This window comes from Acanthochromis polyacanthus, chromosome 23 (assembly GCF_021347895.1).
Source record: "Acanthochromis polyacanthus isolate Apoly-LR-REF ecotype Palm Island chromosome 23, KAUST_Apoly_ChrSc, whole genome shotgun sequence".
In the NCBI taxonomy this organism is placed as follows: domain Eukaryota; kingdom Metazoa; phylum Chordata; class Actinopteri; family Pomacentridae; genus Acanthochromis; species Acanthochromis polyacanthus.
The window spans coordinates 2,578,463-2,590,977 of NC_067135.1; the positions used below are offsets into that span (position 1 = coordinate 2,578,463).

Here is a 12,515-nt window from a genome sequence, read left to right on the forward strand (position 1 = left end):
CGACCTGGAAAGATGGCAGATCTGTTGGCTTCATGTGTTCATGTGAGACGGTTGTTTTATGACTCTTAATCAGGTTGTTTTCTCCTGATTAGATGCTTGTTTGTTGTATCTATTGTCGCTTTGGACAAAAGCATCTGCTGAATGAAACTATTGTCCTCATTGCTGCACTTTGTTGCTTTGAGCATTTCCCCCCCTTACTAATTTGACCCAGCAGCCTCCACTCTTCAATGACTGCTCCATTAAACACTCCCATCGGTTTCCCTGTAGCTCTGCTAAAAGATCCTGTCTGTGGCTCAGGTTTCACCGCCGTTTGTTTGTGGCTTTGAGTAAAAAGAGACAGAGGGATGGAAAAAGCCAGAGTGGGGGAGGGGTGAGGCTTGACGTTAAACGCCAGCTGCACGTGTTGCACACATGCATAAACGCTGCACAGCATCCAGTCCGCTTACAGAACACGTTACTGAGCAACACGGCAGGCCTCGGGCTCGGATGAAGTCACGCTGGACTTGCAAATCGGTGCAGGGAGAGGAAGTCATTTGAAAACATTTGAATTATTGAAAACTTTGGAGCCACTGACTACAATTTACTGAGTCTAAAAGTCTGCATCAGAAAACACTGAGCGGTTTAGAGACTGTCTGCAGCTGAACTTTGATCAGAGGAACACGTCAACATAGCCTCACGACGGGTGCAGATGTTAGCCTAGCTTGGACCGCTAACAAAAACGCCACAAAATAACAAGTGTTCTAATTATAACCTCTGCACAGTGAAATGAACAGCCACAACTATGATGGATCTCTGTGCAATTTATTCAGTACAACTCAAATGATACATGTGATCAGTGCTATTTGATAAATCCGTTAAACATATAGGAGGGTTTTCACTTTTTCTCTAATCATCCCCCTCTAGTAGTTCATAATGAAATGCACGTGTAAATAATGTATTAGTCGTTCTTTCAGTCACCCCTGAGTACTTCTCTAGGTCAGATCCAGTAGTCTACGGGTCAAACATTCACATACTGAACACTGCTTAAACATTAATGGATTCAAGTCTGACAGCCTAGAGAGGGGATAAAACGTTTCAGCGATGGTTCTTCTCAGCGACAGCTATACAGAAGCTGTATTGAGGTAGAAACATCATTATCTGATGAATCTCTCATCATTAGAAAGCACTACCTAGACCTGAAATGTGTTGAAATAATACAGTACCGCAGGATTGACCCTTTTAAAGGAACAGCTTTAAAGTGCACCAGAAACGGTATGATCATCACAATCACTCAGCGTGGTCCCTCTCTACTCATTCCAGTGTCGCACAAAACCAACAACTCATCTTTTTTTTTCTTGTGTGCAAGTGAACGCAGCTAAAGGTGCAGGATTTAGTACATTGTTTCTAAAATTAGACAGTGACCAACATTGATATACCATCAAAATGCACGTGACACACAAGTAAGAGCTTGAAGTTTAAAGGGAAAGACTGTAGGACAGGTAGAGCTGCACGATTAATCGATTAGCCGTCAACTATTAAACTAATCAAAATTTGATTAATTGGTTTGAGTAAAGAAAAAGAAGCTGGAATGAGTCAGATTTGTGACACTAAACTGGACATTCGAGAACACTGATGGACATTTTTCACAATTTTCTGGCATTTTTACAGAAACAACTAATCGATTAATCAGGAAGTCGTCAACACATTAACCAGCTCTAACAACTGGACGACATCAGGACATGACGGAGAAAACACACATCCTATCAAACACATCTCCATCCAAACGCTGACAGTCACGGTCAGTGTGCAAAAGAAACTCAGCAGAAAATCCTGTTTTCTGCTCCTTCATTGGTACAAAGTCTCTGTGGAAACCTCAGCTAACCAGAGAAATGCAACGCCACAGAACTGTTGAGTCAGACTAACATTTCTATGGACTGTATGGACCACGTAATGCCCATCACAGGAGGTCTTCGACTTACGTAGGAGTTCCGTTCTTACGGCGTGATGCAAGTCGATTATCGCCTGAAATCGGAACTCCAGTGAAAACGCAAACGAAGCTGTTACGTGCATCATGATATCGATCAGATCGGTGTTTCACCCTGCGGTGAATGTTTCATTTTATCCAATTTCACTTCCATGGAGACGGCTTTCCTTTTCTTCCAAGCATCAGAAGAGTCTGACTTACTCTGGGAGCCGTAATGAAGGGCAAAAAGTTAGTGAATGTAGCACAATCCAAGGTGGAGTACAACCAGAGAATGGAAACAGCTGTCTGATAGCACCGCATAACGACGTATTCATCCGCTCTGCTCGTCATCTAGTTCCACCATTTTCAATCCAACGTTGTAAACCGAGGACCCCCTGTATTCACGTCTCCACCAATATACATGCTTTTCTTTTCATGTAGGACATCCTACACATGCCAAGAAGGCTACATCTTGACCTTAATTCATCGATTACTTGTTTCCTAATGCAACACTCTGGCTCTTTCTTCCGTCTCTAAACGATCCTTACACCAACCAAACCCAAACCTGTCCTGAGTTTGAAGCAGCAACACTCAGGTTTGGGTTTGGTATCAGGATGCTAAAACCAAAAGACTCCCACAGGAAACAGGATATGACCACACAGCACAGAAATAGTTGCTAGCAGTAACGCTAAACTTCAGTTCATGCAATCCAAAGCCGAAAAAGCAGCTTCTTTTCTGTGCGGTTAGCATTTATACGGTCTCGTAAATTCAGTTTTACCGCTATTACATTCGAGTGACAGAGTTGAGCATTTGTTCCTCTGAAATAATAAATTCCTGATCATCAGACACAACAGGCCAATAAATGCTTTTGTCCAAATGGTCGAGAAGATATTGCACCATAAAAAGCAGATTTGACCCATTTACTAAGTTATGTCTTTTGTTTTTTCGATTACCAATAGGGACGTATTTTCTAAAAAAGGACATTTCAGGCTATATACTTTGTTTGATTGTATTTAACGCACTATATTTCTGTATATAATAGATGGATGTAGCCACCATGACGTCACCAATTGGTTTGAGGACTGCATTTTAGTTCTCGGCATGTTTCTCTAAAAGAAGAAATCATTTAGACAACGAACATCATGCGACATTAAAGGAAAAGTGAAACTGAGACATTAAACTCATTAGGAAACTGTTCAATGAGATGGCAATTTAAAGCTCGTGTCCGGAGTTCTCGTTTGTTTTCAATTTATGTATCATTGTTTAACAAAGCTTAAATGTGTTAGTCTAGTTCGATACTATAATATGTTAGTATGACGCGATATGAAAATGTATTCATGAGCTCCGCCTTCCTCTCATAGACCCCCGTGTTCCAAAAAGCACTGGTCGGCAGCCAGCCAATCAAGTTCGAGCTTCCGCTTTGTCATGCTGTCAATCAACGGTTACGCGCACAGCAAGCAAGCCCATGCAGAGGTGCGGGAGCTACGCACTACGCAACCGCGCACACATTTGTTTTGCTTGTGGAGGAGAGAGCATCAGGGCTCAGCAACTTCCAGAAAAGTTACCAGTCCCACGGCTTGTCAGGCCAAGAGACTGCAGGACGTTTTTTGGCTCGGGGTGCTCGCGTCGCTCCCCGACCACGGCCTCCATAGCCCGCCTGACGGCTTCGTTTAGATGCCCGACCTCTGGAGGAAGATGTTGGGGCGTCTGGGACATACTCTTCGTCAGAGGAGTCATGCAATTCTGAACTCTAGATAGAAATAAACAATGTAACACATATACACGCGTAAATGCACTAAGTTTGATAAACAACGTCATCGAGAGGGATACACGAGTGCAATCACATATTGAAACTTTACTCGTTCGTCCTAGCAGATTCATGTTATTTTGGTATTGGGACAAGTTAGACTCAATACAGCATTTATTATTTACTAAATGTACTAAACGTAGAAGAGGGGAAAACAGCAAAACAGGCGAGATGCTGCAGCACTCCGGGCACTTCTCTCATGTACTGCACACGTGCACAAATAAAGGGGCGAAATCAGAGGGAGGGACCAACAGTGTTTTGGGAGACGCTGTGATTCAAACTCCGGACAGCAGCTTTAAGTGACAAGTCGGGTCGTTTTCCTTATTCACTTCTATACAATCTCACTTATTTTTGTCAACAGAAACAGTCGCCCCCTGCTGGCCATTATAAAGATCTTTTCCGACGTGGAGGCTTCGTCCATACAATCTATGACGATGCTGCAGAAAAACAATACTTTTCTAAAAGTTTCGTAGACCATTTCAAACTAAAATTCTCAAAAGATTGTATTTTTATCATATGGGCACAAAAATAAAAGTCTCTTGTAAAAACTGTACTGGAATCTGAAAAAAGTACAGAATAGTGCTTAAATGTGCCTCTGAAGATTTTGTTTTTTTTTAAAGGATAAAATCTCTGACTCGAATGTAATAGTCTTACTTGAGAGGTACAAACTGCCAGATGAACTTTTAACCTGATCTGTCAAAGTGCAAATATTTCCAGCAAGTGCCTGATGCTGAAGAACGACAGTTCTTCCATTAATTCAACTACCACTTCTCCAAACCTATGGCTTTTTGCTGCACATCACATGACGTAAAAAGCATCAGCAATACAGCAGGCCCTGGTTTCATTGCCTTTGTTTCCTCTACGCCCACAATACGGGCATCGAAACAGCAAAAAGATGTGAAAATGCCATTCCTATGTGCAGCAGAAATATACAGTACATTATTTATACTGATAAGACAAACATAAGATCGTCACATTTAATTTGAGCGAAATCCCTTTAAGCGGCGTGAACTTAATCTAGGCAGAACTAGTCATCAGCAAACCACACAAACAGCAGAAGCATTCACTAAATAACCCAGCAGGAAGTCATTATATGCTTTAAAACATTATGCATCCCTTAAGTGCTGAAAGTGAGCATGGCTTTTAATGGCGGGGGGAGTTTAACCGACCCCTCTGAAAGTGCTTTACTGTTAAACCAAGACGAGTTCTGGGCTGTTTCTGTTGTTGCACCACTTCCTGCTGCAAGGGTCGCTTAGAAAGAAGGAGGAAGCGAGACTGCATGTGGCTATTGGTGCAAGATTAAGGAAGTGCAGGTTTGGTGAACGAAGCTCAGAAGCACAATGGGATCAATGGAAGCCACAGCTGAGGGAATTCAAAAGATACTGAGGGCCAGAGGAAGGGAGGTGCAAGAGATAAAAGGATCTAACAGCTGATAATTCATCTGAAACTTCTGGACATGGTCCCACTGATGTTGTATGGAGTTCTCCTACACCTTTCCTCTGTCCTCAAGTGCACAGCCCCGAGAGGTAGTGATTATCCCCACCGTTCCGACATCCTGTTGGAACATGCCGGGGAAAAAAACTGGCAAGGACTTTCAATATCCACTCAAGCAGACAGCCACCCTGTGGTGAGCTCAGAATATAATCCTTTCATCTCCCGTTGTCCCCAATTTCCCCTCATGAAAGCTTGAAAACACTCCCAACGAGGGCCGGAACGTACGAGGGACTTGGAATCAGCAGAGGAATATTTTTCATTTTGTGCGCTTTGCTTTGTGGCATGGCTCATGTGCAAATCTTCCTTCACAGTTGAGATGGTAGAAAAATCGGTGATCAGTGGCATTTCAGGTGTTTCTTGGGGTGTTCCTTCTCCAGCTGGTCTCTCTGGGGTCCGTAGATGCAGTTGGCATGCCAGGAGAACCACATGATGATGGAGACGATGGTGGTCTGGAGGAGGAGCATCACCCCGTAGGTGGAGGCGGCGGTAGGTCCGGGCAGGCGGGCCACGGTGTTGGGCGGCAGCAGCAGCGTCGGGCTCAGCAGGATGGCCCTCACCTCCGCCTTGATCATGTGGAGCTCGTCGAGGATGGACAGGAAGGTGCAGCAGTGGAACCACTGGTGGCTGTGGCCCCAGATGTCGAAGCGACCCGGGGCCAGACGCTCGGGGAACTTGCTGATGTTGAAGGCGGCCGACACCAGTAGCCAGAGACAGTGGCGGTAGAAGAAGCTGGGCATGGAGGTGGAAGCATCAAAGGAGGAGGAGGCGGCGGAATAAGGTGACCTGGTGAGGAGGCGGTAGAAGACCGGTGTGGAAGAGACGAGGAACGGGAGGAGAAACACCAGCGTACGGATGATGTAGCGATGCCGCCTCCACCTCTGGCGAGTGTTGCAGCAGGACAGGACGCAAATTATTGCTACGATACAAGCAGACGGGATGTAGAAGATCTCAAAGAACACACTGAACTCTGGGATTGCATAGGATGACGTAGGAGTCCCTGAAGGTTCCTGTTTCAGGTCCGTATGGGAGCTGTTGTGGCCTCTTGTCTCCAGTATCCCTGCCCGAGGATGTATGTAGTAGTAGTACGCCAGCGATGAGCCCACCGTGTAGACGCTGATGGTGCCGTAATCCACAAAGAAGCAAACTTCTCTGACCACCAGAGACATGGAGTTGAGCAGGTGGGCCATGCTGCTGGCCATCAGGAGACAGAACACCCCGATGAAATAGTTCCACAACGGATAGAAGAACGGGGTTTCACCGCCGGGCGCACCTTCCCAACCGAACACCTCCACGAAGTAGTAGAAGAAGACGAAAACTGGAAGGAAGTGAGTCCAGAAGTTCCCCGTTTCGTTGGTGGGCCTGAAGGCGGACATCAAGCAGTCCCTCAGGCTGTAGTTTGGGAAGCGGTAGCCTGTCAGGATGAAGTTCTCTATGACCCGAGGTGGCACATCGGTGTGCCTCAGGAGAGGTAACTGCTGAGCACAGTTCAGAATCATAATGCTGCTGGATTAACGGCCAGAAACGTCTATTTGGTCTGAGTTTGTTTCTTTGCGAAGCAGTTTGTATTGCTTGATTTTATATCTGATCACAGCATAATTCATAATCATTACCAGACAGTCTGTTGAGTTGATAAGGCATCTACAAGTTCCTGACTTTGACTGCAGGCCTCATCAGGTTAATTTTTCCCTTCTGGTTTCCTCTTTGAACCCATCCAAAGGTCAGCCAAACGGAAAGCTTATCTCTGTTGTTCCCTTATTTTGCATGGATGCAGCCTTTGCTCGTCAGCCACATTCACGTGTCTTGTTGGACATAGTTGTGCAGCAGCAGATTAAAACTGAAGGTCACTTCTGGCTGTCACAAGGTTACAGCTTCTCTCTGGAGTCTCCATCCAGCAGAGATGCGTCCGTTAAGCTGCCGGTATGTAGGTCACTCTGGCCGTTATATCAGCCCGCCGCAGGCTCCAGTCCTCCCGTTGTTTCTGCTTCTTAAGCTCAGTTCATTCTGACGCTGCAGAGAATAAAATCCCACCAGATCGGAGGCAGAAAAAAGCCCAAAGTGCCGGTGTTCAGTCCTCCAAAGCGACGTCACGATTAAAAAAATGCTGATTTCTAACCGGGAGCCGGTGCGGACGTTTCACGGGAGAAGACTAGCGGACTGACGGAGCCCCGTGAGGCTGACGGCAGCCGGCATGTCAGCGACACTGGAGAGAACCGGAGACCATCTGACAGGTACCAGCGTCAAGTCAGATACGATGCAGCGCCGTACTTCCGGTTAGAGTTTCAAAAGAAAACAAGTTGTGACGCAACACTTCCTGCAAAAAGAAATGGATACAACTGAACCGAAATGAAACTCAAATATGATTTACTGATTAATTCCGTGCACTATTCTCACAGGCATGTATTTTTAAAATTGCAAATAACATTTGTACATTCTTTACGTAGGACATTAAACATTTTTATACATTTTTTTTTATTGTTTGTTTTTCATTTCCAGCACATTTTTGCTCATTTATTTATGCTTATGGTGGTGGGAACTGCACTCTTTCTGCTGTAATAACCCATTTTTTCTATCTAAGCATTTCTATCCAATATTAAGCATTACATTTGAATTACATTTGAATAATTAATGATTAATATTATAGAATCTTGAATCATAATATTTAAGTTAGTCAGGCACATTCTTATATCTAACAATGTTGTAAAGTTCTAACCTTACCAATTAAGGTATTCAGTGAAATTTAGATAAATATAACAATTTAAATTTGTAATTGCCACAGTAATGTTTTTTTTTTTTTTTTTACCTCAGTATTTAAATTACTCGAGTGAATTTACATAATAAATTATATTTTATGGTCTTTGCCATAACATTTTAATTAGTTGAACACATTTACAGTTATTAATGCATTACTTTATTTTGTAGACTGTTGATATTGTAAATCTACATAAAAAACTAGTATATGGTCTCAACGCTAAAATTTAATTTACTCGTATAAATTTGCAGTTTTGTCATTGACTGTTGGTTGTTTTCGTTCTATCTTAATATTTAAATGCACATTTCTGTAGAAGGGAAAACCAGCATAACAAATCAACTTTATATATTATTTGATCTCTTTAATTATTTTTAATCTTCACATTCCGTCTGACTTACAGATATGTTTTTAAACTTATTTACAGCATTTTAGTGTTCACAGCATGCGTTACTTTATCTTATTTATTACACCTCTTTGGTTGTCAATGCAATAAATTACTTAGTCGAGGCAAGACTTTATTTTGAAGGTGGGTTTTTTGGTTTCCGGCCTGTTTCTGGTTCACTTCGTGTCTTGGAGCCGCTCAACGGAGCGCAGAAGTGATTCACTGATCTAATCAATGTGTGTTGGCTCTTACTGGGCTCATCTCGATTTGTTGTTGGCAGATAAGAGAATAAAACCAGTAGAAACAGAATGACGGAGCTGAAGATGTTCTAGTTCTCTGATTAAAATGCTTTATTTTCTGTAAGTCTAATGACCAAATAGTGTTTTACATCTTACATTTAGATAAAGTTGGTGCCTCAGTTGGAAAAAATAGAAACATGAAGTTGCAAAAATGTCCATTTGAGAGGAATCGAATGATTTCTCACTTAAACCAGTGGCATTAATACGACTTGTTTCCTTCTTTTGGATGAATTCAGTTGCCAATTGAAGCCTCCCATTTAGGTTGGTCTGAAATTTTGCTTTTTTCCATGTAAGGTCTGCACAATTGGGCAGCACAGAGAAAAGTGTGGTGCATATTTCAACAGTGGTTCCTCTATTTTCCTGTTCGTTTCCATTGGGGACTCTTAATTCGGCTCGTCTCTCTTGGGTTTTCTGAATTGTTCCATTTGTCTGTTGTGTTTTTGCTTTCCCTTGTTGTGTCTGTACTCTAGTGAAACCAGCAACCCGTCCTCCTTCACTTTCAGCCTCCGGCCTTGACTGTGGCAGCCAGATGTCAGGAAGTCTTTGAACCGGTAGTTCTGGCAGGATGAGGCCACTTTGCCAACCCTGCTGGGGAATAAGAAGCCAGGCCACGCCTCATGACTGGGAGAGAGCTGCAGCATGCCTTTTTAATTAGGGACCGACAGGGACGGAGGGTTTAATGAATGTGGAGCCACGCCTTCATGGCAAAAGAGAACCAAATGGGCGAGTATGTTTACTTCAGACCCACAGACAGATTCACAGTTCGGTTCTCAGGAAAACATTGTCAGTTGGCTATTAGACTCTAATCTAACTGGGATCAATTACAGAAGAAAGACTGAAGAACTTGCTTGAAGGTTCTTTTAACCGTTTGATACACAACATGGGTCAAGACATATCCATTTTCCATTGAATATGGGTCACTTCTGAACCATGTTGTGCATCAAAGGGTTAACGCCATCCAGGACTTTTGCACAGGATCCATAAAGTCAGAGTGTAAACAAGACTTGATTGGTCATGTTATGCTGTGGGATAAACTACAGCCTATGAATGCCAATAGTCCCCACCCATAAGATAATAAACCCATTCCATTTCATTTTTGTTTGTTTGCAGCGTTTTGCTCCCTGAAGATGAGGTGTGGTAACTTTTGGAAGACTCTATATCAGAACCACTCCCAGCTGCTGCACATTTGTGGAAGATAAAAATGTAGAAATGCCACCGAGGCAACGAAGCTAACAGCAGAGAGCAACGCAACAGAAATGCTGAATGCTCATCAATGAGGTTCTGACATTCCTGCTCCGACATGCAGTTTAGTTCAAGCATGTTTGAGTTGCAGAGTTTATATCATAGTTTCATCAGCGCTTAACTGAAATGTAAAGATGTGTGAACTAGAAGCTGCAGGACAGACTGGGTGTTGGCAAAGTGATTCTGAAACAAATGACGTCACAACCAGCTGTTTGTGTTTTGTCTTGGTGTGGATTAAACAGATGGAGGCTTTAGAAACACTTGAGTGCTGGTCTGAAGTTTGGGTGTAAGTAAATACTAAATGAGTATAGAATCATGTTGTTGCTGTTGATATGATCTTATTTATGGTTAAAACTTGGATTTCCTGTTGGGAATAGCATTCATAAGGACCTTTCTAGGTGACCCCAAACTTTTGAACAGTAGTGCATGTTTTCCACATCTGTGTCTGTGAGGGGATGTATAGCATAGATTTCGTCCACAGCAGTCTGCAAAAGCATCAAATGTGCACTGCAGAAGGAAAACAAACGTTGCTAAAGCTAATGCTATGAGGAGAGACTGTATGATGCTTTCCATCTATGGGGCTCAAACACAGCGCGAAGTTCTAAGTTCTCCGGATATCCTGTGATATGTCGGTCCATTGTGGTCAGGACACCTCGTTAATAATCAGTGACAGTGTGCTGCAGCCCAGTCTGTTATTAGCTGCTACATCCTGTATACAGTATAAAGAAACAGCCACAACACTGTAGCCCGTGTATTCCCACTGCAACCAAGGCGTACCTGCTGCAGTGTGAATAGAAATGCTCGTGTTTACTCTCAAAGTTCACATGGGTCATTTGGAAACCATGAATTGGTCTTTAGAGTCATTGTTCAGGAAAGCATTTCTTGAAACCTGTGAATAGACACACACACATTGACAAAGGCAGTCTGTTGACGCAAAGGAAACTATGGCTTCCTTCCCAACATTCAACTGTACACACTACAATTCACACAAAAGCACAAATGTGTCGCATACAACACAGGTATGCCGTATGCATTGCATCCTTTGAAAGCTAAAGTTTACCGAGGACCATGACAGGAACAGACTGCAGCAGATAATAAGCGCTGTGGTGGACTTTGCAGCTCATTTACAGTTGTACTACTATTCTGACAGTAGAGTCCAATTAGCTTTCTAGAAAACACAACAAACAAGCAAAAAAACAAAAACAAATGACCAATTCCCATCTACTAGTGCTATCCAGTTGTTGGGATGTTCCGCTCCTCAGCAACATTTTCTATTTCTTGTGGTTGATCCCAGTGTGTTCCCTGGCCAGATGAGATACGCAACACTGGCATTTTAAATGACAAAATGTGACAATGAAATCAGTTTAATTCAATTGAATCACCATGATCAGTGGCTTCACAGGTGTTGGTGAGATAAAGTCACAAAAAATAGTGACTTCAATGTGAGTTATGTTAAATTTTGGTGAGTTTTTACTGTGTGAACTTGTTGCCTGTTAGCCCATTAGCTAACCAGTTTCAACTTTTCTTTTTTTCACTCCCATGAATAATTTTAAGAAAGGAGTCTGGTACAAAACAAAATATCCCCAGGCTTGTACTAGCTCACTTTGGCAGATAGATCTCACTGTACCAAACACTAATGGTCTGTTTATCCTTTGCCTGCTCTGGATCTCTGCTGTCAGACACCGACACCATCTTCATGACAGATGTAGATGGAAGTACAGAGCTTTATGTTATCTTTCAAACTACACTTATGTTAGTAAGATTCAGACTACAGACAGCTCATCATGAGTACTGGTTGAGGACAGCAGGAACAGTCTGTTTACAGAGTTCACACCCACAGGTTTATAGGCAAATAGTTAGTGTCCTTTCTATTGTTTACATATCCACGTGGGAGTATTTGTTATGGGTTATATTCTAACAGAAGGATTCCGTCGTTGCTGTCAGACTTTTAGAGCACTTTAGTGTTTTTTTACATTCAAGAAATATAATGTGCCAGATTTCACGCATGCTGTAGGATTTTACACATTTGCTCTTGGTCGGGTTTCTGCTCTTTGGGTACAAAATACTCACAATCCTCAATATGAGAAGCTGCACTTTGTGGCACAGAATGAACACCAGCTAAAAAGTCATATGATGCAGAAACACTGTTCCACCACTATTCTGCTGGACAATAAGTTCAGACTGGTGGTTAATCAAACACAACGCATAGACTGCATCTAATATTTGGTGGAAAAAAGGCCAAGGAAATGGATTCCACACACACAACACCATGTATTGTACCAAAATAATTACTCAAGCAAATCATTTTTAAAGCATTAGTCATTTTAATGGAATTTGAATGAACAGCGAATGACCAAAAGAGCAGAGACCATTCCAACAAACTGGAGATTATTAAAAGACTTGTAACCACTAACCAAATCTAGGCAAAAAAAAAGAAAAAAGAAACACGTGTGCCCTTTAGGGACTGAAAAAGATCTTTCCTGTACATTTTCAGTGTGCAACAAAACATTATTACTTTTGTGTTGATCTGTATCACTGGGGCAGCTTGACAGCTTTCTTAAAAACTTGTTTTATGGGCTCTAATGCTCATTTCCAGGGCA

The 12,515-nt window shown here is 42.6% G+C and overlaps 1 protein-coding gene across 1 annotated transcript; it reads right to left on the reverse strand.

Annotated features, from left to right (window-relative positions):
• Positions 1 to 780: 780 nt before the first annotated feature.
• Positions 781 to 7,652, reverse strand: paqr9 (progestin and adipoQ receptor family member 9). Its single transcript, XM_022203476.2, has one exon. It carries the CDS (start codon positions 6,737 to 6,739, stop codon positions 5,579 to 5,581), a length of 1,161 nt encoding a protein of 386 aa, XP_022059168.2. The 5' UTR covers positions 6,740 to 7,652; the 3' UTR covers positions 781 to 5,578.
• Between the last annotated feature and the right edge of the window lie 4,863 nt (positions 7,653 to 12,515).

Bases quoted from the DNA above. Each gene is read 5' to 3' on its own strand.
- paqr9 (XM_022203476.2), bottom strand. From the start codon at position 6,739: ATGATTCTGAACTGTGCTCAGCAGTTACCTCTCCTGAGGCACACCGAT.